At 46.5% G+C, this 27,640-nt stretch overlaps 2 protein-coding genes across 2 annotated transcripts; both read left to right on the forward strand.

Annotated features, from left to right (window-relative positions):
- The first annotated feature begins 647 nt into the window (after positions 1-647).
- Positions 648-20,614, forward strand: LOC144106787 (uncharacterized). Its single transcript, XM_077639719.1, has 3 exons — positions 648-822; positions 1,487-1,538; positions 17,145-20,614. Exons 2-3 carry the CDS (start codon positions 1,494-1,496, stop codon positions 17,646-17,648), a joined length of 549 nt encoding a protein of 182 aa, XP_077495845.1. The 5' UTR covers positions 648-822; positions 1,487-1,493; the 3' UTR covers positions 17,649-20,614.
- A 666-nt stretch (positions 20,615-21,280) lies between these two features.
- Positions 21,281-27,244, forward strand: Uxt (Uxt prefoldin-like subunit). The gene is made up of 5 exons (XM_077639471.1): positions 21,281-21,554; positions 21,661-21,742; positions 21,816-21,889; positions 23,726-23,897; positions 27,093-27,244. The coding sequence occupies exons 1-5, from the start codon at positions 21,484-21,486 to the stop codon at positions 27,156-27,158; spliced, it is 465 nt and encodes a 154-aa protein (XP_077495597.1). The 5' UTR covers positions 21,281-21,483; the 3' UTR covers positions 27,159-27,244.
- The last annotated feature ends 396 nt before the right edge of the window (positions 27,245-27,640 follow it).

The raw sequence follows: 27,640 nt of genomic DNA on the forward strand, positions 1-27,640 counted from the left end.
CGCGACAACATGGCGCCGTCAAGTAGTTCGATCTGTAAGAACGTTTAGAGCGCCTCAGCATGCCAGTGCATCAAATAATAAAGCACTGACAAAATTTCTTAAACACACACCTACCGTTTGTTTAACGTTTGCACGTTTCATGCGTTTCTTGGCGCATACCACAGCACCAATAGCGGACGAATATCTGGAGCGTCGGTGAGATGCGGCTTGCTCTCTGTTGCCCGACGAGCAAGACGACTGCAGCTGGGAAAGCGGAGGCAAAACCGAAACTAGCAGTTTTGAGCGGCCGTTCTCGCTTTTCGTGGTGTTCTCAGGTAGCTCTCTTTAATATCTCCGCGGTGATAACAAGAAACAGGCTCCTCATCAACACAGTACCAAATGTAATGAAAAGTTTCCGTCGAGATTGAGAAAGCGCGTCGTTTTTCGTGGTTACTAAGGGTGTTTATCGTCAACGTTCAGGGATTAAAAGAAACTAAAAAAAAACAGGCGTGCAAGGCGGCTTCGCGTGGCTTTAATATGCTAATGGACTGCCGTTAATTACCTTAGCGGGAGAGCCGCGGGGGCGCTGCGAAGGCGCAAAATGTCAAAAGGCTACAAAACCGCAGACGCAGCGCGCTACGCGGCCCGGCATTCGCTTCGCTGCCGCTGCTTCCTGCCGCTGCGAGCGCCCCGGGAGCTTAATCTGCCCCCCCGAGCGTTTTTCTATGCTTCTTTAGCTCTACTCTCAACAGCCGCCGTGGAGTGGCGTGCGGCCACGACATGACTGCGCTCGGAGTCGCCAGATCGACGCGGTTCCAGCCGAAGTCTTAGGCAACCGCAGAGGTAAGAGCGGCGGACTCGTCAACATGGCATAGGTGTTTGCAGGAGAAGCCAGCTTTACCCGGGCTAAAATGAAATATAGAGTGCACGGTTCGCTTGGAGATGAAGTTCGTTTGACGCTTCAAGCGCTGCCTAATAGGAAGGGAAACCGCAGCGTGTTTGTAGGTTTCGATCGCCTGTTGATATTGCGTAGGCGGGAGATGTATTTCCGTGCCGCAGTCTAAATGTCAATACCACTCCGGCCTTGGTATACAAGGAATGCTCTCTCCCGATGCGCGGGCACGACAAGGCCGTCCATATAGCGTGGGATCGGGCCGCTCCTGAATATTTGAAGGTTGGCTTTACTGCGGAGATAGTGAATGCTGCGGGAAAGCACCGCTGCCACTCCAGTCGCGTATTTGTGGTTGCTGTGTGTCGCGCGGTTGACGGTCGCGGTCGCACCTTCTAATTTTGCCCAAGTAACCCGAGGAAGACAGGTATGTCTGCTGGTCGTGGATGAATATTGCAAGCTGGAAGAATTATGTAGCCTTATTATGTAACTACTCGATTTTCTCGCTATATATAGCTAGGTTTTTGAAGGTGCAATCTGTGTTCGGGTGCCTTTGACGGTGCACTGCCTGAAGTTTGGTGTTCCTTTATCTTTTATTTTTCTTTTTGTTTAACGCAGCAAAGAAATGGATTCGCCCAGTGAACGTCTCTTGTTGAAAACAAATCACAAAGTAAGTGCCTTCTCGGGATTTTCTGCTGCACTGCTGCATCTGCACGGTCATTTAAATACTTGTGCGGCGTACTACAGTGTGAAACAGAACAAACAGTCAAAAAGAAATTTTCGGTGAAAGCAATGAAAAAAATTATTATTTCCACCTAAAATCATCCGTTACCAAACCATACGTTTTCATTTCTGGAACGGAGATAGGCCATTTCGTAATAATCGACATTTCCGTACATATGGGCATATATGGTACGGTATGGTATGGTATGGTATGGTATGGTATGGTATGGTATGGTATGGTATGGTATGGTAGTGTGTTTTTAAACGACCCGTAGCTGAATATGGTTTATAACGAACGTCGTAGTAGTACTATGTATAGGCTGTTGTTCGCTAAACACGCACCGTAAAATTCTTCTCTCGGTTAAACCGCTCGCTTATTCGCGCTGGAATTTGACGCAGAGATGGCATACGACAGTCTTGCTTTTTCGATACCAAGTTTTGATGATGTTTTTTCCTAATTTGTTCAGAATTAATTATAAATTCGCGTCGTCTGCATTATTGGCGACTCCCATAACAATCAGCTTTCGCATAGTGCGTGTTCAGCGTAGAAACAATCAGTAGCAGAGGGCTCCGCATTGTACTTGCGACAACCTGCAGCTATTGACGTAAACTGGTACATGGACGCGTTTTTTTTAATTACTATTTATTTCAGCCCCACGGAAATGCAGTAGCAAAAAACTGAATCTACAGATAAACTTTGTTTACTGAGGTCATAGTCTAAATCAACACTCAGAAAAAAAAATGTACCTGTCTCAGAATTGTATATACAATTTTGCAAGAAACTCTCCTTCGAATTGAAATACTAATAGAACGAATTCTTTTGGCGTGGACCTTTTTTGAGCAGAGAGATATCATTAACATATATTTTTTGTGTGATATACTTTTTCATCATATTTAATATTTCGTCATCAGGACGCTGTCGAAGAACACAAGAAAATGCATTCTCTTAATTTGCCACTAGTAAATGAGGCACGTACTAGTGATCTACTGTAATTATCACATCGGGTTTCTGAAAACATGTGGTCTGTCTGACATACGTTCACTCAGTATTGAAATACCAACGTAACACCCACAATGGCGCAAACTTGAACTAGCGTCGCTCTTCACTAAGCAGACGCGGCATACGTGATGCTAACTGATGATCATTGGCTTGCTTCCAGTAGTCAGAGTTATGAAAACCTGTCCGTCGACGGGAACTAGTTGGGTTAGACAAAAAAGTATTAACTGGCCTGATTCCATTGTGCGTTTCAAATATAAAGACTCATACAGCGCACTAAGTTCATTTCGTCTTCTCGAGAAAACTGCTCGCGGGATTGGCATCACTCATGTAATGCCCCATATCCGGGGTCTTATGAGGTAATAAATAAATAAATAAAAATACGCTCAGTGTTCCGCGCACATAACTGTGCCGAACTCTTGTTCCTAAATAAATTTCACTGGATTTACAGTGCATCGGTATTCCAAAAACCACTCAGCTTAAATTTGTCTCGTATTTTCGTGGAAAGGCTCGAATTTTCCACCAAACCTGACTTTCCACTGTCACAGAAGTTGTGTGAGCTGCAGTAACTTGGATAAAAAATTGATTTCATCAGCCCTCCTCCCCCTTCCAACCTCCTCTGTCATCTCCATAAAGGTCATATTTATAGGAGCGCGCAAATACTCTAAATTTTGAATTTTTCTATTCGTTTCTCTAAACTAATCGAGCAGTACATGCTTAAAATTGTTCGAAGCCTATAGAATAATTTCTAGTTTTCGGACATTTCTTTTAAATAATTTCTGCGAATTTCGAATAATTCAGGCACGCCTTACTTTTCTTTGAGCCCTGTTTCAAAGACAGGACACACACCAACGCCTTAATTACAGTATATATGCTGCCGGGATCAGTGTGCGTTAAAGGCCGCGACGCGGCCCATGCATTCGGGCCGTATACGTTCTTAATGCTGATACATATGTAGTCTCCAAGATTTGCCGACTTACATGGTAGGTCTCAGGCAGGTTCAGCAAACCATGCTCCCGAACCCGATCTCGGAGGCCGGCCATTGCTCACACGTAGATCTTGCCGCAATATGCGGCGCTATAGATTATTGGCTGCCGTCATCAGTAGCAAGACGTAATTTTCCTGTGGGTACAGCGTGAAGGTCATATAACTAATATACTGACTTCGTGTCGCGTACCCAGTGAAGATCATCGTTTCGTCCTATGACAACTACATGTCTATAACTCCATGAGACATAGCGCTATGCTACAGCGCCGCCGCTAGCGCTTCGCTGTGTTGTGAGATTATTCGTTTTGTACGAATATTCGCATAAACGCTGGCATAAGTGACGGATCTTGGTAAATACATTCGATTCGATTCCATCAGCCTTCCATTCGTATTGATTCGGTTTCTAGCAACACTATTCATATTCGATCCGGCAGAAAAGCTACACAGTTCATATTGGTGCCATATTTCGGTATCACTGCTGTCTTAGCTGTACATTAACTTTATCTAGTTTCCATTGTCCGCCTTTCCTCATACAGCTGGAAGATCACTGCATATATAAATTATGAAGTCACCGAGGCTAACGCGCTACTGAGATTCGCCGCTTGGTCATTGCTGAAAGGGTCTTGGAATGTTCGGAAAACGTTAAGTGGTGTGGACGTGAAAGTGAGGTCGCTGTATACCGATGCGCCTGAGGTTGTCACTGTGTACAGTCGCCGCAAAGCTGTGTGGCATGCTGCTCTTCATAAAAATAAAATGAACAAAATAGAGCGGTGATGGCTTCACATGCTCGCTAACTAGCGAGAGGCCTAATATATATGTGTCACTAACAGGTCCTCTACGTCAAGTTCCGGAGAAAGCGGAAAATTTTTAGTGCCACCCCCCCCCCCCCACCCTACACACACGCACTAACACACAAAAAATCATTTTCGGGATGGCAGTCAAGCTGGCCCTTGGCAAAGCTGGCGATTCTTATTGTTTTCTACACTAACTCCTTTTGCGTGTTTTGACAATGTAGTTGTTGAAAATGGCTGTGCAGACTGGTGCCAGTGACAGTGCTAGGGCAACGGCAGTAGGCCTAGCTCCGTCGGTACCGCCGCGCACGGTCGTCCACCTAAAGAGCTCGCCGTTACTCCATAAACACACGCTCATACGGGAACATCACTGCTGCTTTTTTTCCAGGGGCGAACTTTATACGGACCACTGAACATTCTACGAGGAGTGGTCACGTCAAACTAGGACTTTTTCGTCTTTTGCAACACTAAAAAGTTCTTGAATGCGGGAAATGGTTTTTATCTCTCGATGTATTCCCCATCTACACTGATACACTTCTCCCAGCGTTTCACCAGTGTTGCGATACCAGCAGCTTAGAACGCCTTGTCAGTCTCGGCCATGATCGGACCTCATTCTTCACCTCATTGTCACAGCTCAAATGGCGGCTCCCGAGGAGATATTTCGATGGCCGAAACACGGAAATTACTCGGGGTGAGTTCTGGACTGTAAAGGGGACCTGGCAGTATTTCTCAGCCCAGTTCCTGTAACATGCACGCTATGAACATGAATACGCCTATATGGGACTAAAAAGAGAGCAAGTTGTCCTCTAGCGCAAACCAGCACAGTTAGGCATTAATACTACGTCATTAAGGCATCAATCAAACCGCTGACTATATTCACAACAGATACAAAAATATCGTCTCGACTTACGTCGAGCAGTGTTATCCGACTCTAATGGCAAAAAAGAAAGAAAAATTCCTACGGCTATACACCCCGAACTCACTAGGATGCAATATGCTTGTAACTTGACTGCCAGATCTTTTGTTTCGACGAAAATGTCACACCACGTGAGTGGAATGCATCCTCTGACATTTTCTTGCGCACGTGAATACGTGGGCTGTTTCTTTTACACGTGACTGCTTCTCACTCACGACCGAGCTATCCATTTTCGAGCGCCTGCGACGAACGCGAAGCAGATATATATACATTCGGCTTTTCAGGGGAATCATCCCAATGGAGCTGGCAGCAGCGTATAGGCTTACCCCCGCAGCACGGCCAACCAAGTGAAATGTCTCTTATGCAACGGGTGGAAGGTACGTCGAAGGAGACCGAAAAAAACAACAAAAACAAACAAAGGACCCAGAGTTTTGCGCGTTGTATTTATCAAGCGCTGAGACGGAATGTGCATGAGGGTGGATTTTCCCTTCGATATCTGTAGAGGGACTGTCTCCGCGGTTATTTGCATCGTTGTCAGCGGTGTAGCATGTCGTAACCTAAAACTACCGGGTTCACCTGTGATCCGGAGGCGATGGTGCCCAGGTAGGTTGTACCGTATAAGGAGCGTGTGGGCCTGTGTTGTGAGGGGTGTCCGAATGTGACGCTGGTGGTCACGTGAAACACCTTGGTGGGTCTGGCAGTGGGTAGATTGGGTGCATTCAGCGGGGCGGGTGGTGGAGTGGGAAGGAAGGAAGGAAGGAAGGAAGGGAGGAAGGAAGGACGGAAGGGAGGAAGGAAGGAAGGAAGGAAAGAAGGAAGGAAGGAAGGAAAGAAGGGAGGAAGGAAGGAAGGAAAGAAGGAAGGAAGGAAAGAAGGAAGGAAGGAAGGAAAGAAGGACGGAAGGAAGGAAGGAAAGAAGGACGGAAGGAAGGAAGGAAAGAAGGAAGGGAGGAAGGAAGGAAGGAAGGAAGGGAGGAAGGAAGGAAGGAAGGAAGGAAAGAAGGACGGAAGGAAGGAAGGAAAGAAGGACGGAAGGAAGGAAGGAAGGAAAGAAGGAAGGAAGGAAGGAAGGAAGGAAGGGAGGAAGGAAGGAAGGAAGGAAGGGAGGAAGGAAGGAAGGAAGGGAGGAAGGAAGGAAAGAAGGAAGGGAGGGAGGAAGGAAGGACGGAAGGGAGGAAGGAAGGAAGGAAGGAAAGAAGGAAGGAAGGAAGGAAAGAAGGGAGGAAGGAAAGAAGGAAGGAAGGAAGGAAGGAAGGAAGGAAGGAAGGAAGGAAGGAAGGAAGGAAGGAAGGAAAGAAGGAAGGAAGGAAGGAAGGAAGGAAAGAAGGACGGAAGGAAGGAAGGAAAGAAGGATGGAAGGAAGGAAGGAAGGAAAAAAGGAAGGAAGGAAGGAAGGAAGGAAGGAAGGAAGGAAGGAAGGAGCATCTCCTTTGAAACGGGGTGGTACATTTGCCACCGTGCTCGGCTTATATAAATTATTTCTTCTATAAATTTGCCATTTTATTTATATACAATTTATGCATCTTCCAATCGTTTTTGGCTGACTTCTACCGCAGATTCATTCGCATTACCATTGTTATCTCTAAACCCCAGGGCTTCGACATCCGTATTAATACAGTCACATTCTACTTTAGGATGTTCAATTGTTTCACCAGATTTACCACACAGTGCACATGTGTCATCTTCATGGTTAAATTTCTTTTTGTAGCTTCGCGTTCTAGGACACCCTGATGTAGATTCAAAGAGTAGGGCACAAAGAGTAGTAAGAAACGAAGAGCATAAGAAACAGTTTATTCGTGTATGCAGTCAAGTGCTCAGAGCGCGGTTCGCATGAAGAACATGAGCTTTAAAAAAGATCTTGCTAGGCTGCTTATGGAAGTGATCGCATCAATGTCACCATGCATTGCTTCGATCATTCCAATGCTGGAGTTTTAACGAAACCAGCTGTGCCGACAGTGAAACTTGAACAATTCCGGCTGACCAGGTTCGTTCAAACGCTTTCAAATGCAGGGCGCTTTATATCAGATACACTAAAAATTCCAGAAGGCACGGAGAAATTTCTTAACTTAGCAAGTCATATTACCAGCTTTATTGATATTTGCGATTTCAGTGATGTATATTATACAGTGTCGCGTATCTCTATCGAAAATCAATTTCGGTTCGGAATCTTGTATGATATCGCAAATACAATTTTTGATTGTATCGGGTATTAGTATCGAAGACACTTTTTTGAAGTACGGTGCTCTGGCGCTCACCTATCAGTGTAGATAATGCGCTTTTCTTTGATTACATTTAATATGCACGGAGCTTTTGCGCTCTGCCTGTAGCTAAGTGACCTCGGTTTCACCTGAAAAAAAAACAAACTCATTGATGCTCGTCTTGTGCCAGCCTCGCCAGCTCCACTAGAACACTATAACGTCGCTAGTGCTTCCCGCGGCGTTTAAAGCGGCCACGCTGGAACTAGCCATTTCCCATTATTTCGTTCAATGCAAATTCGACTCTAAGCTGTCCCCTTTTTTATCAATAATAAAGAAAAAAAGGACCGCCGCAAAGATTTGCGTGGAATAAACATGGGCGCTTCTATTTCTTTCTGGCTGGCGCGAACATGCAATGGGTCGACAAGGGCGTGTCCCCTGCGTTGTGGGCGGGGTTTGGTGCGGCGCCATTCACTCCATGAGGCGCACGCAATCGGCACTTCGAAGCGGGCCATTCTAGCAAGAAAGAAGCTAGGCTTTCACGCCTCCATTGTCGCCGCGTTTACGCAGCGGGAGATAAATGGCTAATGGCGACGCCGTGTATGCTGGCCTTCGCCATTCTCCTCCGAATGAGAAATCGCCGCCAGAGCACGCTCGATGTAGTAGCACATCTATGTCTCCGAGATGAGGACTTGGGGCAGCCATTCTATGTCGCGTCGCCGCATCATCATTCCGGAAGGCAGCATTAGAGAGTTTTAGTACCGCTGGATGGCCATACGGTAAATACGGTAAAGCGTTGCCGTTGCTACCGTTACCAGACTTACCTAGCCACATTTGCCGCATGGCCGCACTTGCCATAGTTACCGTGTATAACCGTACAGTGGAGCTAAAACTCTCTGTTATCAGCTGTAGGTAGAGGTGGGCAACCTCATGAGGTTTTGACCTCATGAGGTCGACCTCAACATGACCTCAACCTCACGTCGTGAGGTGAGGGTGAGGTGAGGTCGGCGACGGTTCGAAATTTTGTGAGTGAGGTGAGCAAATCAGACCTCAACCTCACTCGTGAGTTTGAGGTTGAGTTAGGTCGTCATTCAGTGAGGTCGGAATTTTGAGATCGAGACTTTTTGCAGTTGCCACATCTTACTCCGACGAGTTCCGCTTCCGAGGCGGAGTTGCAGCGCACCACTGCAGTGTTCATGCAATGACGCTTGGTGTTCGGTTTATCCTGTTTGGACAACCGGATGCCACAGTTCCCTCTTAGCTTCCGGTGCTGCGCCGCCATGTCCGTTCAGTCCGAGCCTACAGGAAGGCGCACCTCTCTGGTATTCCCGGAAGGAGTGCTACTGTCACGGCATGCCACTCTCCCTCCCCCTTGCCCCGCTGGCGTAGCACCCGTAGCTGCCTGCCGGTCGGCTCAAACTCCCGGGAGCGCGCAAAGCCCGTTAACTCACGTTGACCCGCGGTAGCTTTGTTTGATGCCGCAAACAAATAAGTTCAGTCCAAAGAGCACGCAGTAAATTCGTCGCAGCGCGGATGGCCCCAAGCAACAGTGCTTCGTGTTGTTCATGCTGAGTTGCTGTTTCAAACCTTCTAACATGACGTTTAACGGGGCACACTATTGTTCGCGTCTGTTTTTAGTGTGCGATTTTTGTTTGTATGTTTCTAATAATTCTTTTTTTTCCACGTATGGGATCAGTTAGGTTGGCGGCCTGCCTTGCAGACCACCAGGCACTACACGTTATCTTTCTTTTAACTATATTGCAGAGGCCCGTCGTTCACCTTAAACGGCTTCGAGCCTGAGCTCGAAGCTGTGGCGCTGTGACGCTAGCAGGCCTGAGCCTGCTAGCGTCACAGTGCAGGGTTGGAGACTATCTCCGACCATGGAAGGAGGACACCATCTCCTTTCATCCCTTTCATCCGCCACTCCCTGCATCGCCGTGCTAGCAGGCTCACGAGAATCGGCCGACGCCACTAACTGGAAGGGGGTCCTTTGACGGGGATAACCCGCTTCCTTCTTGAGTTGTATCCGACTATAGAGGGTAGAGGTCGGTGTGTAGTTTCCAGAATTCAAGCGCAACAAAGAAAGCACGCAGAAGGAGAACGACAGGACATGCGCTACTTGCAACACTTTATTCACTTCAGAATAAGGTGTATCGGTAGCACTTCTAGAGGATGGAGGCTTTACTCCTGTGCTGCCACACGGCGACGCCAGCTATTTTCAGAATGACCCCGCTACTGCTGTCAAACTAAGAAACTGCAAATGAATGAGGAACACTTGCATCAGAATTGGACTGAGTGCGTTCGATTGCTGAAAGCATTGAAAACAGTGCCGTCACGTCTCATATCTCTTACAAAAATAGTCTATAGGCAGTCTATAGGCTTCTTAAAGGCCTTCCTATAGGTATTTGTTTTTCTATTCATAGCTTATAGACAAAAGTCAACTGAAAATGTATAGCTAAAGTAAAACTAAAAGTGTATATCTATAGATTGTCTCTAAACTGTCCACAGGATTTGTATTGCCTATAGACCGTTCTCTAGGGTTTGTGTATGGAGAGTTTTTAAACTTTATAGACATAAGTCTATGGACAGTCTATAGGCTGTCTGAGGAAATTTTGTAAGGGATCGACTCATTATAGTGGCCGACCACTGCTGTCAACCATAAAGCACTGCTTCTGGACTCCATGGCGGCTTGATCCGGGCTGTGTCCCGGCTGTCTGGGCGAGATAAGCCACGCCCATTGTCTTACACGACCATCCAAACCAAACACAACCGGGTGGAATACGGTCGGCACGTGCGCCATCGCTAATCCCTCGGCTAATCGGGACGCTCCTCTGAATCCCATTTCTTCGCGCTCAGATCGACCCTCGCTGCGCCGCCGTCCATCTTCCTCTGTCGCTTGAGTTTCTGATTTCCGTTCTCAGGCGTCTCTAATCGGCGAGAGGGCACATGCGGAGACGCAATTAAGCTGAAGAAGCTAATTGAGAATGCGCGCGCGAGTTGATTATATTCTAACGGAAGAGGAAATTACGTACTGGACCATGAGGGACGTTTAGTGCCTATAGCAGACTATACCATTGTGCGCTTGAGTGGGACAGAGGATAGTAATGGACGCGGAGGGGAGTAGCAGGTGAGCGAGAGTCATCAGGTGAAGTGACGAACTTAGCTAATTTGCTGGAATGGGGTACGGATAGGCGACTGACGCTAGACGGGGTCATTTATAGAAAGAGAGAGAGGAGGGCGAAGAAGGTCAAAGATATTTATAATAGAAGATAGCTTTATCTAAAGGACCTCCTGGTAGGGGCCCTCCTGTAAGGCATAAAATGTGGTTGGTTAGAGCGTGTTGTGCTGATCCAGAGTTCGCGGTTAGCCAGCCGTCTGGACTAGAGCGGTGAAGTTGGGACAAGTTAGTGCAAGTACATTCTTTTAAAGGCTGTTCTGAAAAAAATAAAGACAAAGTAGCAAGGATGACCCAGTCGTCTAAAGTTGGTAGAAGGGGTGAGGTATCGTGGCTGGTTGAGCGGCGTTGCAGTGCACGAAGGTGTGTGCAGCGATGACACTTGAAGAGGTGTGAAGAAGTTGAAGAGGCAGTTGAAGGTGTGTGCAGCGATGGCACTTGAAGAGGTGTGAAGTGAGGTGTGAAGAAGTTGAAGAGGCAGTTGAAGGTGTGTGTAGCGATGGCACTTGAAGAGGTGTGAAGTGAGGTGTGAAGAAGTTGAAGAGGCAGTTGAAGGTGTGTGCAGCGATGGCACTTGAAGAGGTGTGAAGTGAGGTGTGAAGAAGTTGAAGAGGCAGTTGAAGGCGTGTGCAGCGATGGCACTTGAAGAGGTGTGAAGTGAGGTGTGAAGAAGTTGAAGAGGCAGTTGAAGGTGTGTGCAGCGATGGCACTTGAAGAGGTGTGAAGAAGTTGAAGAGGCAGTTGAAGGTGTGTGCAGCGATGGCACTTGAAGAGGTGTGAAGAAGTTGAAGAGGCAGTTGAAGGTGTGTGCAGCGATGGCCAAGTGTGGGTACCTAGTGAAGCGCGTAGCCAAGTCCGAGAGGCCACTGGTTATGAATTTTGAGGAGGGTGTTGATTTGTGCAATAAAAATAACGATAAAAAGGAGGACATTGAGGTGACTTCTTGCCTGTTGTGAAGTCGGGTACTGTGAGAAAGGCCAGTGTCCTTCAGTTTAGATGGCCATCGGCTAGTGATGACGATAACGACGATGATGTATAAAGCTGTCAGTGTCGCCACACGTTGGGCATTATGGTGATAACGGTTATCTTAGCGTACCGGATAGCACTTGAGCGCCACTTTGCAGCTAGAATGCCAAGTGGAAAGGGGCGCTGGTAATCTCACTGAACTACCTCCTATAGCCCTATAATTTGCAAACCATTTGTGGTGAAGCAACACAATAGGTACACCAGTCTCTCTCTCTCTTTGTGCATATATTTGCGTCGCATAGGCCAATTAAGCGGTAGACAGTTACTGAACTTGGTGACATTCTGTGACTCCACACAGAGGACGCAGACAGCCCACGTGTCTACGTATAGTGACGCAGTGGCGGTACATTCCGCGCAAACCAAGGCGAAATGCACAGAAAGGTAGACTTGCAGGGTGACCACAACAGATGAGCACTATGTTGACAAAAAGCGGCATAGTGTTGCTAAGGCTATATACCGCAGTGCATCCTGGTTGCTCGTCTCTGACCAGGGCCCGGGGGGATGTAACGACCCCTTTCAGCGCACGTCTTGTAGTGAAACCGGAAGTGAAAAGACGCTAGATGACTCAAACTTCCCATCATAGAACACACACGCGAAACATGAAGACGAAACACGACACTCCGCGAGCGTGCCTCTCTCCACAGGTCGATCGCCTCGCGTCGCGCTGCAGTGCCAGTCGATCGACGACGTGACGCATGCCGGTCGATTTTTTGGCTGGCGGAAAGCATCGATACGTTCTCCGTCGCGCATGTGCGGATTCCTTTTTTGTTTCTTTTTTTGTTTTTTTGAGGAAGGGTTTGGGGGCGGGAGGCAGAATTAAAGCCCCTGGTTAGGCAGAATCGAGAGGCGATGAAGTGATGACGATGACGATGAAGTGGTTCCATTTGGTGTAACAACGAAGAAGGAAAAAAAAAAGAGGGTTATACCGGGGTACAGAAACTGCACAAATGCCTGTTTCCAGAGTAAAAACATGTTTATTGAAGAAACACATTTAGCACCCTTTTTTTCCCCCTCGCTTGTAATGTTTAAAAAATGCAGTCTGCTTAAATAACTTCGACCCGCCGCGGTGGCTCAGTAGTTAGGGCGCTCGGTTACTGATCCGGAGTTCCTGAGTTCGAACCCGACCGCGGCTGCTGCGTTTTTATGGAGGCAAAACGCTAAGGCGCCCGTGTGGTGTACGATGTCAGTGCACGTTAAAGATCCCCAGGTGGTCGAAATTATTCCGGAGCCCTCCACTATGGCACCTATTTCTTTCTTTCTTCTTTCACTCCCTCCTCTATCCCTTCCCTTACGGCGCGGTTCAAAGTGTGCCTTTTTTTAAGTAGTTTTTCATCTGCCTCCTCCCATCATCATCGTCCCCCATCGTGACCTTCTTTTATCTCCTCTTCCCGTCCCCCAGAGCAGAGTAGCAGGCCAGATATTTATTTTTCAGGCCAACCTCTCTGCCTTTTCCTATCAATAAACCCTCTCTCTCTGTCTCTCAGGTGTCCAAATATATGAGACAGATACTGCGCCATTTCCTTTCCCCGCAGAACCAATTATTATTATCATTATTACCCTACCCGCCGCGGTAGCTCAGTGGTTAGTGCGCTCGGATACTGATCCGGAGTTCCTGGGTTCGAACCCGACCGCGGAGGCTGCGTTTTTATGGAGGAAAAACGCTAAGGCGCCCGTGTGCTGTGCGATGTCAGTGCACGTTAAAGATCCCCAGGTGGTCGAAATTATTCCGGAGCCCTCCACTACGGCACCTCTCTCTTCCTTTGTTCTTTCACTCCCTCCTTTACCCTTCCGTTACGGCGCGGTTCAGGTCTCCAACGATATATGAGACAGATACTGCGCCATTTCCTTTCACCAAAAACCTATTATTATTATTATTATTATTATTATTATTATTATTATTATTATTATTATTATTATTAATATTATTAATTAACTTCGTAAAATAATGGCCCAAAAACCTACCCCTTTCGTCGCGCCAAAAACTGACCAGGTGGAGCGTACGGAGAGGACACGAAACGTATGGCCACGCATTTTGCCATATATTGCGGCTTCGTCAGATCAGTGAGAAAAGAGGTACCGCTTGCTAGCGTGAATAAAAACTTATTTTTAAATTCCGGGTGTGTCGACGAATAGAGGCAGAAGCCTTACGGCTTTTCTCTGAGATGTAACGCTACTTGGTACTCCTCAGTGCCTTGAAAAAGTGGCAGCGACCACCTGTACACGCGCGGCGAGATGTGCACTTAGTGGGCAGCTTGACCAGGTTTCAGGATTCAATCGAATGTGTGGAACCTTCAGGTAAAGCATGCCAGGTCCTTCTTGCGCTACAGCGTTCGAAATGGTGACGTAATCTGCGACTAAAACCGCGACTGCGTTCAAGCTTCTCCGCAAAGCACACCGCAGGGTAGGCAGCCTCGAGATGACGTCATCTGCGGTGGCGGTCCGTTTCAGACTCAGAGGCGCTTGCTCGAAAGAAGGAAGCAAAGGCCACTGAAAGAAAAGAGGGCGGAACATTGCTTGGCTGCATTCGACTCGGCGCGCAAGACGTGGGCGCCAAGGCAGCGGAAATCTGAAATCTGGCAGTGGTCGGGTTCGAACCCGACCGCGGCGGCTGCGTTTTTATGGAGGAAAAACGCCAAGGCGCCCGTGTGCTATGCGATGTCAGTGCACGTTAAAGATCCCCAGGTGGTCGAAATTATTCCGGAGGCCTCCACTACGGCACCTATTCTTCCTTTCTTCTTTCACTCCCTCCTTTATCCCTTCCCTTACGGCGCGGTTCAGGTGTCCAAAGATATATGAGACAGATACTGCGCCATTTCCTTTCCCCAAAAAACCAATTATTATTATTATTTTTATTATATGACGTCATCACCGCTCTTCGCGTCGCAACATGACCCTGTGAGGAGAAGCCAGAACAGTGAGCGGCTTTATTTTGCTATTACGTCACCATTCTAAATGCTGGCGATTTTAAAAGCATCATATATTTTAACCCTTGCAGATCTTCGACTTCTCTAAAACCGGTGCAGCTTCACTTTAAATCAGTCGAAAATGCTCCTGGCCATGTGTGATAAAATTAACATATATTTGGCTGCAGTGAGTAGAAAGCTGATTTACATCGGTAAGTATGCACTGTGATTGGCACAGCTCAACAAAAAGTTCTCCTTCCCTTCTCTCTCTTTACCCTCCTTTCTTCGTGTAGGATATCCCCCCCCCCCCCCCATTATGCTTTTAACTTTCCTGACTTTCCTTTCCCATTGAGCAGACAAGGAGAGGGAAAAGAGCGGCTCGTTATGACATGCACGAAGGAAGCCAGCAGTCACAGAAACGAAGGTGTATGGGGGATGATTGTGTGTGTGTGTGTACACACATTGTTTGATATTTATATATATACACACATAGGATGATTGTATATATATATATATATATATATATATATATATATATATATATATATATATATATATATATATATATATATATATATATATATATATATATATATATACGTGCAAGAGGACCAGGGTTCGAATCCTGGTGCAGTGCTATTCTGCACCGGATTGAAAAAAGAATAAAAAAACCTCCGCGTGTCGATGGAAATGCATAATCAGGCGTGTGGAGCGGCCTGATCTCGGTGACCAGAACCGCCAACGCAAACATTCACCAAAGCAAGATTTGGCCACCCTGTGGTGGTACTTGGCCACAACCATCGATGAAAAAAACCGACTAACCCTCGGCCCTCAGTCCCGAGCAACTGACCAAGGCGCCGGTCAGACCTGTGACGAATCTCTGGCTCTGGACAGGCCGCCATTGGAAGTTTGCGGGGATAGGGTGCGCCGCAGCTGACAAAGGACAAGGTCTGTTGGATAGACATGGGAGATGCCTTTGCCCTGCAGTGGGTGTAGCCACGCTGCTGATGTAATGTTGATCAATGGGAAATTTACTGTGCAAATATTTAATCGCTTAAAGATAATTGATTAGATAGCAGAAGAAAACACAACCACACGCCGCCGGTGGGTCTTCATGTCTCTTTCTCTAATCTTATTTAGACTGCACGAGTGGCGTATTTGCTCAAACGACGAAGCAAATACTCCTCTCATTGTAATGTGTGCAGTGCTCGCAAGCTGGTTGCCAGCACTTCTCGTTCTGTCTTTCCTTATACGCTGACAGACTTCGTACACGCACCGAACGGCTAAGATGTATTCTTACCGTAGCCTCGTATGTATTCCTGCAAAGCGTGTATACGTGTACTGCGTTTGAAAGTCTAGCTTGCTTGCGTAGATCACCATCTCGCGAAATACTCAACAGAACACCTCGAAGCCGCACGTGGAGCAATTATCAGGAGTTCAACACGAGAAGGGTGAAAAGTGTGAAACTTTTCTTTGCGAATGTGTTATTTTTGTCTGTCGTGTTCTGCGCGTCCACAAAGGTGTTTATTTTGCCTAAAAACAACAGCCTCCATGATTCCTAGAACTAGAGGCTCATTTCCTGTTACAAACTCTAGTTGTGTACATAACGTTAGTAGCAGGAAATTGACCTGCGCTCAACGCCACCGCAAGGGGGCGCAGCTGAAAGTGGACGTGATTTGGCGGCCCACGAAGCGAAGTGAGCTTTTTCAACAAGGAGGACGTTTTTTTCCCTCCATGCTATTTCGGGCCAACATTTCGTCTTTTTGAATGTGTGCCGGCAAAAGTAAGCGCCATGTAAAAAACGAATGAAATTCGAACCCGGGAACTACGGATAAGTAGCCGAGCGCAGTGGTTAGGTGCTCGGCTACTGATCCGGAGTTCTCGGGTTCGAACCCGACCGCGGCGGCTGCGTTTCGATGGAGGCGAAAAGCTATTAAGACGCCCGTGTGCTGTGCGATGCCAATGCACGATTCCCGATGTCAGTCAAGATTCCCAGGAGGTGGAAATTATTCCGGAGCCCTCCACTACGGCACCTCTTTTTTCCTTTCCTCTCTCACTCCCTCCTTTATCCCTTCCCTTAGGGCGCGGTTCAGGTGTCCGCCGATATGTGAGACAGATACTGCGCCATTTTCTTTCCTCAAAAACCAATTTTCATTTTCATTTTTCACCCTCTGTGCTTCCTTCCACAGAGCGCAAGATCAGTGGTATCGTAAGGCCATCGTTTATAGAAAAGCTTTATAAACGGTGCGTAAGGCACACGTCACGCTGCGGCGGTGACGTCTTTTTTGAAGAACGGGGTATTTGACCTCTACAACAGCACCTCTTTCTCTCTTTCTTCTTTCACTCCCACGTTCCTCCATTCCCTTACGACGCGGCTCGGCTCTCCACCGAGATGGAATTCGAAGTCTGAAGACTCTCCATGCTTTTAATAACTACAGATCAGTTTGCTGCACAAACAGTATGAAAGCGGAGTTGTGGTGCCCTTAATTTTGCATCAACCAGCTGCCGATAAAGCAGCTCTGTTGATATTCGAACTCCCTCGGCTTGTTCGCGCGCTTCGCAGGTCAACGTCCCGTGTCCCGTGCGTCCTCCGGGCCGGCGAAAATCGGGCGGTCGGCGCCTGTTCGGGGTCCGCTGCCACTTGCACCGCTTCTACGCCGACTGTCCCGAAGGCTCGCACCAGAGTTCCTGTTCGGGCCACGGAGGGCGCTCCTCGCGCCGCCACGCGGCCAGGCGAGCCGCCCGCGCCGCCTGGACCGCCTCCCTGTGGCTGGGTTCTCTACTATTCCTGCTAGGCATCGTGGCGCTGGGGCTGGGCTATGCGGCGCCGCTAAGCCTCGTGAGGAGGCCGCACCCGTGGCGGCTGGCCGGCCTCTGCATGTTCTGCAGCGGAGGCTCGCTGCTGGCCGCCGCTCTCATGCTGGCGGCGCTGTGCCCGCGCTGGCAGGATGACGAGCCGTACGCGCCCGTCGTGGACGCGCCAAGGGGACCGCAGGAGGAAGAAGAGGACGACCTCAGAGTGCCAGTCACCGAGAAGATTACCGCTGTGCAGCCGCTCAGGGACTGAAGTCGTCGATGGCGACTGGCCGTTAGACTGGCTCGATCGGATGCGAGGGGCTATTATGTGTACTGTATTCTTGCCTCAATGGGCAAGAGCAGGCGCGAAGTACTGCTGTGCTGGAGCATAGAGCAGTCCTAGTATGTCAGCTAGGTGTCACTTAAGGCGACAAGGATAGAAGTAGGCAAAGACATGTGGCAAGGGAAAGTTGGGCAACGCAGAACTGGGGAACGAGCCTGCCAGAGAAGCTGTTGACATGTGGGCTTTGTGTAGACGGCGATGAACACTTTGGGCCACATGTAGGTGGTGCAGAACAAAAGAGCTAGCTTGAGTGTGGACGTTGACTTATACATGCATGTAAAACCGAAGCCATACGGTCCTGAAATGAAGGAGGACATCACGTGGTCATGGTCGTTTAGGAGTACTGTGTTGTCTGCGGAAACGACGACAGGAAAAATAGGCATGCAATGCTGGAAAACCCGGTCTTCAAGCGGGTGCGACATTTATGCCACTCAGTGTCTTTCGGGTATATATAGCCTCCAAATATATGGCGTTCAGATGGAGGAAAAACGGCCTTTCTCCAAAAACTGAGCGGAAATTTTGCTTGGTACTGTCGGCATAGAGCCTGCTCTTAAAGAGGAGGTCTGAACAAAGAAAATCGAGGAAGCAACCAGTGACTTCAGCGTACCACGCGTGAATATCAGTGGTCTTGCCTTTGCATCATGTGCTGAGTTCGAGTGGGACCCACCCGTGTGTGGTCTTTGGTCTACTGAAGTATCAGTGTTGTGCTAGACGTTGTCAAACGCATGCACCGTTCGTGAGGAAGTTGCGGTATGTGGGTAGGAATTATACGGATTGATACCGTTGCAGCAGTAAGGAAATAACCTTGTGGTCTCGTATAGGAAGTTTCTCGTAAGCCACAGCTGCCCGTCTCCATTGGGCAATGAGGACACCGAGTGCTCTGTAACACGCGTATGCAACTAACCAGCTTCTGCATGCAGCGTCTGCGAATATATTATGTACAGGGACGGAACAGCCTTAGCAAGCAGCTGATTTGGCACAGCCATCTTGAATGCCGCCTTTATAGAACATGCACAGCTTAACGTGAGCTTCCATACGGCCGCTCCACGAAGAAGAAAACACCTTATAGAGATATACAGCCGAACGTAGCCGTGAAGCCTGAGTTAAGCAGCGCGTTATCCATAAGGACTTGGGTGTCGACAACATGAGCCATATTGGATGTTCGATGACATATTTTTCATGTCCAATGTACCGCTAAGACAGAACGTATCTGATGGCCGGATTGGTCTGTCGTCTGATATTTATAAATCACGCTTTGTGCGTAAGTTGGTGATAACAGATATGATGTTGGTTCTCGAAGAACATTTCACGATGACCATTGTCCAGAAAAAAAAAGAAGGATGAGAGCAAGGCCTCCTAAAAGAGCTTCTCGGCAGAGTTCAGTCTTCAGTGTTGTTCGTATGAATATTGATATCCGTGGTTTCTCATCTAACAACACTGTAACAATGCAGCACGTGTAAGTGCCGTGTTTTCCCTTTTCTGCTAAGTGGATGTGGGGCAGGGTGGGTGGTACGTGTTGGGTGGTTTCTCTGCGGCGTCATAGCGGCGCGTACACTTGTTGCCAGAGTCAAGCACAGCAGACGAGCAAAACAATGTTCCTTCCATAGACTTGTCATTCGCTGTTGTACCCTTGATGGAATGTGTGGGTGTGTGTGCGTTCATAGACGTATAAAACTGTTAAATGTTTTGCCTGTGATGTGACCTTAGAACCTTTGTATTTTGTAACGCTTGTTTCTTGATTGTTACTTTGGATCATACAACAAGCTCGGGTGCGTTTTCAGAGCTCTGCACAGTATGCATGTACCATTTGAGGCTAAAGCACCTGCAGTGTTGTGTGTCTTCTACAGCACGTTCTAGCAACAACAGCAAGAAAAAAAGATTAACGAAAAGAAGGCACGAGCGAACCGGACGCTGTCATTCATCGCAGCATCTAGAGACACCGCTCACGCTAGACTTCTACAGTTTGTATTTGTAGAATCATGCCTTCGGTGATTTCAGATACACTGCAGTGTGTAAAGAAGCAATGCAGTTCTCTCCCCAGGGCCAAATTTACTTTTGGTCCTGCAGTAAATTTTGAAATGCACAGATTACGCGCTAGCAGAAGATTTGATTAAAAAAATGTGAATGGGCACGTACGTGTGCTTCCCACATACACTTAGGTAGTATTTAATATTTTATTTCATATTAAAATATTTAATATTTTATTCAAAGTACCTCTATCGGTCCCACCATAACAGTTTTGGCAGATATAAGCGGAGCCCTCGGTTTTCAATGTGCATGATATGCTGGACGGTGTGCAGTGTCCTAAAGTGACAATTACAGGCGCAGTACGATGGCTAACCTTTCTTGAAAATGTTTGCAACAAATATTCTTCTATCTGCTGTAGACTGCGCAACCTGTAACAAGTCTCTACGACGCGTTAGCTATAATTGGGGCTTCGTCGGCTGCCCAATGCCCTAACGTCGTACATTTGGAAACCCAGAGGAAAGACTTGCCTCTTTCCAACTTATCATGGCAGCTTTATGTCGATCCAAACTACCAAGTGGCCTGTATGCATTCGAAACAACCTTGCACCTTGTGACAATGATACGTTCGGTTCGAACGACGAGGTCGGCTGACGCTTCTCGTTATCCACCCATATTATTCGATGATACAGTATTTATTCAGCGCCCAAACCTCTATCGACAGCCACTGCTGGATCGAACTGTCGATCAACATCATGTCGGCCTTTCTGCGATGAGGAAAACCACGTATGTGTTCTTCGTATTTTTCTAACGGGAGCTGTATGTATATTTCTGTTGAGAGAGATTGTATATATATGTTTCCTCTAAAAAGAAAATTGCCTTAACCGAGGTACAACCTGTGAAATAAACGTGGTGCTGGTTTCAAGTGTTCGTTGGAAGTGTGTGATTTTTTTCCCCATAAGCATGAGTGTTCGATTCATGCGTATGAAAGAGTGCATGCGTGTGCAGTCAAGCCACCTGTAAATGAAATGACAAGCCCTGTAAGCTTCTCTTCTGATCACTCCCAAGTCTAAACATTGCTTTATATAAATGCTTTTCTGCTTTTAGGTGACAAACCATAAAAGAGCGTGAACGTCTATCAGCAAAGGAAAATACTCCAGAGAGCAGTATGGCGTCACCCAAGGGGGGCTTTTTTGTCAACGTCTCTTACAGATTTAAGAGCAAGGAAACAATATTAATTTTTTTTGTGGGGTGAAAACCGTGAAAGCGTTGCTTGTGTGCATAGCAGGACATAAATAGTCTGGCAAAATGCTTTTGAAACTTGCGCTGCATAAATGGGCAGAGCTGCCGGATGGTTCCCGCTAAAATTTCGCGTCACTTTTCAGGTGTAGTCTGTAAAAGTGTGTGTTTAGCTGTCACGAAAAAAACTCAGCCCCTGCGAGTATTTGTAAGTCGGAGCAAACTGCCGATGTCCGCGAAGTAATTTTTATCGCACCGAAACTATCATGTTCTTCTCTAATAGCGCACAAACAGACGCCATAAACGAAACCGAAAGTAAGTCACACCAGCAGAGAGCGGTGGTTGTATTACCACAGCTGGGCTTACGGTGCCATCATCACTCTACTTGCGATTGTTTTGGTGTTCGCGTGCGCACGTTTTCAAGACACGAGAGTTCGGGTCGTTACTGGGCCGTTGTAGATTAGAGGAGATGTTCAGCGTTTCTTTAAAATAGCAAAAATTTGCGTGAGCGCATTCGCTGAGCTTTGATCAGCTGCTGTGAATCCATAAAACCGGACAGCATGGCGGACATCAGCGCGAAGGTGCTGCAGTACGAGACGTTTCTAAACGACGTGCTGAAAGAGGACCTAAGGTTTGTGCATGCCTTCGGCTCCGACTGTGCAGCTGTATTTTTTTTTTTTTCAGTGTTTGACGGCAAAATATCGTTTTGTGCTTGTGTTCTCGTCATCGAAATCCAGGAAATGCCTCGATGAGCGTGACCGTATCTGCGCGAAGCTAGCAGAGCTGCTCCAACTGCGGACTGTGATCGAAAGAATTCAGGTAAGTACTACTGCAAAGCTGCCATCCGTCCTTGCGACAGAGACTCTGATGTCTCTCATACGCCTTTTCCCAGGAGGTCGAGGCGAACAAAGAGACGTTTCGGACGCAGGTCGACCTGGGCTGCAACTTCTATGTCCAGGCTGTCGTGTGAGTAAATTCAATGTGTAGTGAACCAACTTGCACATCGCAGAGTGTGTGCATCAGCTTGTGAAGGAGCTCCTCTATCTGATTACTCACTTCCGCATCATCAGGTATTTAGGAGCATTTCGTGGTCAGCTCGCTTGTGGGAGCTTTTCGATGACAGTTCTTAGTTTCCAAATGACGTCTCCAGGATAACTCTGCTCCCGTCGTTGTAGAACTTGCACTGAGCGTTTGTCGATGCGATGCGGGTGTGTGCTATTCATGCGAAAGAACTAGCCATTGCTTTTGAGACTTCTCCATGGCATTGAGTGATGACAGAGAGCAGAATGGCTTACTTTGTATACTGGCTATCACTTCGTGATTCCATCCCAGCAACATAAATTTTGATCGGATTTATCCATTGAAGGGCAAAAGCCTCTTCGTATTTCACTTGCCTGACATGTGTCAGCCGCGGCCAACCTCTCCCAGCGAATTTCCCAACCTCATTGCTCCCCTTGGCCTATGTTTATGTGTCTTTCGCTTACTATTCATTATGTCACGCCGTCAGCGGTGATTCTGTCGCCGGTGGTGCATTCTGCACGTTATATGCCCTGCCCGATTCGGTGTCTTTCTCTTTTCATGTAGAATATCATTGACTTGTGCCCTGTTCTGTGTCGGACACTTAGCTGATGGCTACGTCTTGTCATCATCTTCAGTGTATAGTTTGTTGTTGCTGATGTATTTTGTGGGGGACCAATGTGGGCTACAAGGAACGCTGCAGTGGAGGGCTTCGGATTGATTTTAATCACTTGTACTGCACTTCGCACTTAGCGTGCAACATTCTGCGCAAGCAGTGCGTTCATGGCACCATATCAATCCGCTAGAAGCCTCGGTGAGGGTTTGCATGAAAATATGGAACAGTATAAAATGACATGCAAGGTGTTGGAAATCGTGATCAACGCAGTTAGGCGTAGTGGTTTTTGGGTGATGACGGAGTCAGAGAGAATAGGTGTGTGTGCCAGCCATGCATCACTCCACTCTATGTCACTCATACTTGTTGGGGTCCTGTTGAAGAGAGGACAGAAACGTAAGAGGCAAAATGAGGTTCAGGATATTGCCAGTTGTGATACGTGAACTTTGTTGCAACGATTGCTTTCTATACTGTCTTTCTATTTGGAAGATATGTGTAGATTAGTAATTGTTAACCCTGTGATGCCCAAAATTTTACCTTTTATTTGAAGCAGCTGAAAACTTTCACAAGAATTTACGGTGCCTAAGAAACGATAAATATGATGTCAGAAAAAAAAAGTTTGCCTTATTTGCAACTTCACGTTGAGCTGTTGCACATTAATGAACTATTGCGAGCCTATGAAGGTGCAAAATGCAGCTTTTTATCTCTTTTCAAGTGATCAAATATAAATATTTGGGGCTCTATAATGTCCCACTCTCATTCTAGTGCTCATGCATTGCACACTTCTTTTGTCAGTGTGTGACAGTTGGTCAATCGGCCTCATTCAATGCACCTTTCGAGCAAAAGGGAGTGTGAGAAGTTGTTTTTTTATGCTATAAAGTTCGAGGAGCCTTGTGTTAGAGCACAACACAACAAAAAGATTTTAAAAAATGGGCACAGTATGCGAGGAAAAAAAACTTTCATCTGTTTGCCCTGAGCAATGCTGATCATTAATGGATTAATGAGTGTTGCTTCAGTGACGTGATGCATATCCATCACTCACACATGCACTGTATACTGCTTTGAAAGTGGCTAATGCCAGTTATGTGTAGATTGCATGGCTAATGGTGTTCAGTAGAGACTTGCTTGCAGTGTCGTATCATTAGTAGGATGGCTCTGACCTTCCCTTGTAGGCCGGACGTGTCCAAGATCTTTGTGCAAGTGGGCATGGGCTTCTTTCTGGAGCTGACGCACGATGAGGCCCTGTGGTTTGTTGGGCGCCAAGAGGCAATGCTCGAGGAAAAGTTGCAGCGCGTCTCCGAGGAGTCTGCCAACATCAAGGCACATATCCAGATGGTGCTGCAGGTCAGTCTCGAAATGCGCTGTGTGAGAAACACACCTTTTCTCCTGGCAGCGTGTGCTGGCAGTTTGAGTGAGCATTACTGCATTGATAGCAGACCAGGAACTATGAGTTTAGTGGCATGTTGCTTTTGCTGCATCTCTTTGTGAATTTTCTGGGTGTAAATTGTGTTGCCACTGCCATATGTTGCTGTGGAAAACTGATATCTACCCGCTGTGGTCAGGCAGGCTTTGAGGGTAGGAAGTTGTGTGGTGACTGCAGTGTAGCTGTCGGCGTTGCCTCTTTGCATTGAGGATGGCGAGGTGTCTGCAAATACTTTTTAAAGCGAAAGCCTTACTTGCCTCATGAGTCTGCCGGAAGTGTCCGTTCGCAGGAAGTGTCTGCCTCACCTGTCAAATGATGTCATTAAAACTAAAATAAATCAATAAAATGCAATTATTAAAAATGAATGAAAATAAAATAATCAAAATATATACGAAAATAAAAAATGAAAACAGAAAAAAAAATGCAACCCATACTGCCATCCTGGAAAAAAACCCACATCCTAGAAAGTTCTATGCTTTCACATTCTTGCACGTAAGCAGAATTAAGTGCCCTCAGAAATTTCCTTTGTGCTCTCACAGTTAGTCACAAATTTCATTGCTGATGCAGGCAGTAGTAGTAAAGGCTTTGTTTGAAAATTCACATTTGTTAGGTTATTTACCACAGTAATGATTTTTTGCTGTTAAGTCTGGAAATAACTTTTCTGTAGGCCCATTGGCGTGTGGAAATAAATTGGCTTCCTCCCACAATTTCTGCACCACTTGGCAAAGCAGATAGTATGGTAATGGCGAGAACTTGTTTGCAAATACTTTTAAACTGCACGAAACATACTAATGAGGGCTGCTTCCAATTCCGTTCTTATGAGTGAAGAAGTATGCAGGCCCAGTTGACCAGACTAAATGCACGATGTTTGCATTTGAACCCGCGAGTGGTATTGGTGCAATTGCCTGGTGCTCTCCAGGACTGCCTTTCATATATGCGAGCTACCCCAGTAGTTGGATCCTCAGACAGCCAAGATTGCAGTGACTGTTCAGGACAGAATATTTCGGTTCTATTACCCTAAGCACTTGTAAGACGAGGCAGCATGCAGCAACTAGAAGTTTTGAAGATGTGCCAGCCCTGTCTTGCGTGACCAAGCTGAAGATTTGCTTACTAAAGCATGCACTTGAAAGGGGCGCGGAGGGCAACTGCATCCAATCGTTCTATAAAAATTGTTTCTCTGGCTCCTTTTTGGCTGTGTTCACGTTTGGTCTGCAGAAAAAGATATGTTTTTATGGCTAAGAAACACAAATTTAAGAATTTTCCCATCGTGTGATTCAGAGTGGTGGTGTCTTCATCGAAAAGGACTGGTTGCCGACTTTTGAAGTGAATGGTGATGTAGCCTAGCCTTTGGGGTCTGTGCCTAGAAATTGATGTCAACGCTTGGGTTTTACTTGCAAAGTTGGCCGATGATGGCGACACCTGCACTTTGTTTATTGATCTGTTCTAAGTAATAAAAGCTCTGTTTCCGGCGAGAGTTGTTAGAATTCCATGGTCTGTTGATACAGGCCGACTTCTATTGAACGTTTCTCACAGCATTTGATTACTGTATCGCTTTTAAGGGGGGTGCGGGACTGAAATTTTATTTTTTATTTTATGGCGTGATCCTTAACTAAAATTGCCATGGAAGGGTGCTTTTTTATTTAGTGTCCAAATATGAAATAAGATTTTGAATAGCTCGACCACAACACGATTGATAAGGCATTTTCTGGTTTTAATTAGGTTCTTAGTTACAGGCCGCTAGGCGAAAAATGTTCATTAATCATTTGAAATATTTACGGAACTGCATCACTCAAGATGCATTTATGCGGTAATGCTGTTTTTACACTTTTCTCAGTGAAAGTACATTGGTAAAAAAATCAGTGAATAGAACGTACAGAATGAGTTTGCTGATAATTTAAGAAACAAATCATTATATTTTAGGCATTATGTAAAAGCCAGTAAATATACGAGCACTGCACAGCTTTACTCTTCTTGAATAAATTGATACCAAGCTCATTTCAACTGCACAAGGCAGTCCAGAGAAAAAGGCCTTAAGGCAGAAACTGTATTTGCAAAGTCACAAACAGAGATAAAGAGGCTTGAAGTCCGTGTGCGCTTATTGAGCCACGGTAAATTGTGTCGCGAGAAAACAGCTGTAGCATTGTCTGCACTGCTCTGTTGCTACCTTGGAAGGCGTCAAACGAAAGGCTGCGAAACAATCTTTCAAATGAAGTCAAAATTGCGGCGGTTAAAGAGCAGTTTCGGAATTGCAATTTTGTGAAGTGGAATGTCATTTTGAAGCTCAAGCTTCGTTTTTGGCCGCACGACTCTCGAAACATTCATTTTTTATACTTTGGGATTGTTTTGAGCTAGGATATTTTGCGGAGATATTGTTTGAAAAACTTGCTTTTCTAAAAATCTCTTTTGTGATTTCAAGACCCGCATCCCCCCTTAAAAGACTGCAGACTGCATAGACTTCCCTCCCTTCAGTACAGTAATGTGGGTGCATTGAAATGGGCTTATGGCAAACAGTGGGATGCTTGCAAGGTTTTGCGATGCCCAACGAAACGTGCTGATGCCGCCATTCTCTATCTTGTATGGTGAGCAGACAAGTCGGAGGTCTTTTGAACTGGTCGCAGCTGTGTAAAATGGCCCTTGATGCTATTTAATAATCTAACGGCAGTCTGGAGCTAGGTGGTCCTACACCACAATTGTGGTGTCTGTGGATGCACATTAAAGCAGAAAAAATGAAATCGAAAAAACATTTCTGCATGCACTCTTATCCAAATTGCATTGTTCTAACTTTCAAGTGGTTAGGCACGCTCTCCTAAACAAATAAGTAAACAAAAAATACATTTCCTAGCCAATGCATGTGCCACTCTTTTTTGTCCCATTGTTGGTGAGCATGCCCCCTCAATCTCTACCCAAATTCAGTTAGAAAAGTCTGGCTCGATTGTGAGACAGTGTGCTGTAATCAATGACTGTTTGATCAGTGCCAAAGCACAGTGGGTAGAGGCAAGGTGGGAGGTTGAAGTGTGCATGGATTTAGGTGCTTGTCATACCCAAAGTGCACTCGAAGGAACCCAAGGGTTCTGAGCCCCTGCTTTACAAGATTGTGTTGTTCGTTGCCTCTTCAGGGCCTGCGGGAGCTTCAGGACCTGCCACTAGAGCCCGACCGGCCAAAGCAACGAGAGATATTCTGACTGCATCGTTGGATGCGAGATGATCCTCTGCTCAAACATGTACATATACACTGTAAATAAAGGCGCTATCTTTTGGCACGTTTTAATGAACTCAACCTTCTCCTGTAGTGGCTGTAGTTCGATAGGTGCTAGAGAAAATCACTGAGACTTCTTAATTTTTTTTGTGTGTGTTCTAAAAGGTGCTAAAAAGGGAAACGGGACAGCAAAGATAACATTCTAGAGATATACACAGACACTTGCTCCTTTGCCACAGGAGTAATACACCCTAGTGGAAAATATAAGCTTGGCAACATTGGCAAATTCCCCCTTTGGAAGGCATTGTCAAGAAATAAAGGGAAAGGCTCAAAGACATCCGTAAATGCTTCAAGAAATTGGTTTCTTTAAGGGGGGCCTTGTGTTCAATGCAAATATTCTTTGCTTAGTATGGGACCACGGTGACGCCCCAGCATAATCTCTGCTTAATTCAAATGCTATGAAAATGT

This window comes from Amblyomma americanum, chromosome 10, assembly GCF_052857255.1.
Source record: "Amblyomma americanum isolate KBUSLIRL-KWMA chromosome 10, ASM5285725v1, whole genome shotgun sequence".
In the NCBI taxonomy this organism is placed as follows: Eukaryota; Metazoa; Arthropoda; class Arachnida; order Ixodida; family Ixodidae; genus Amblyomma; species Amblyomma americanum.

Coding starts and splice junctions, on each gene's coding strand:
- LOC144106787 (XM_077639719.1), top strand. CDS start 1,494: ATGGATTCGCCCAGTGAACGTCTCTTGTTGAAAACAAATCACAAA. Junction 1,539..17,144: donor TGTTGAAAACAAATCACAAA/GTAAGTGCCTTC, acceptor CGCGCTTCGCAG/GTCAACGTCCCGTGTCCCGT.
- Uxt (XM_077639471.1), top strand. CDS start 21,484: ATGGCGGACATCAGCGCGAAGGTGCTGCAGTACGAGACGTTTCTAAAC. Junction 21,555..21,660: donor GTGCTGAAAGAGGACCTAAG/GTTTGTGCATGC, acceptor ATCGAAATCCAG/GAAATGCCTCGATGAGCGTG. Junction 23,898..27,092: donor ATATCCAGATGGTGCTGCAG/GTCAGTCTCGAA, acceptor TTGCCTCTTCAG/GGCCTGCGGGAGCTTCAGGA.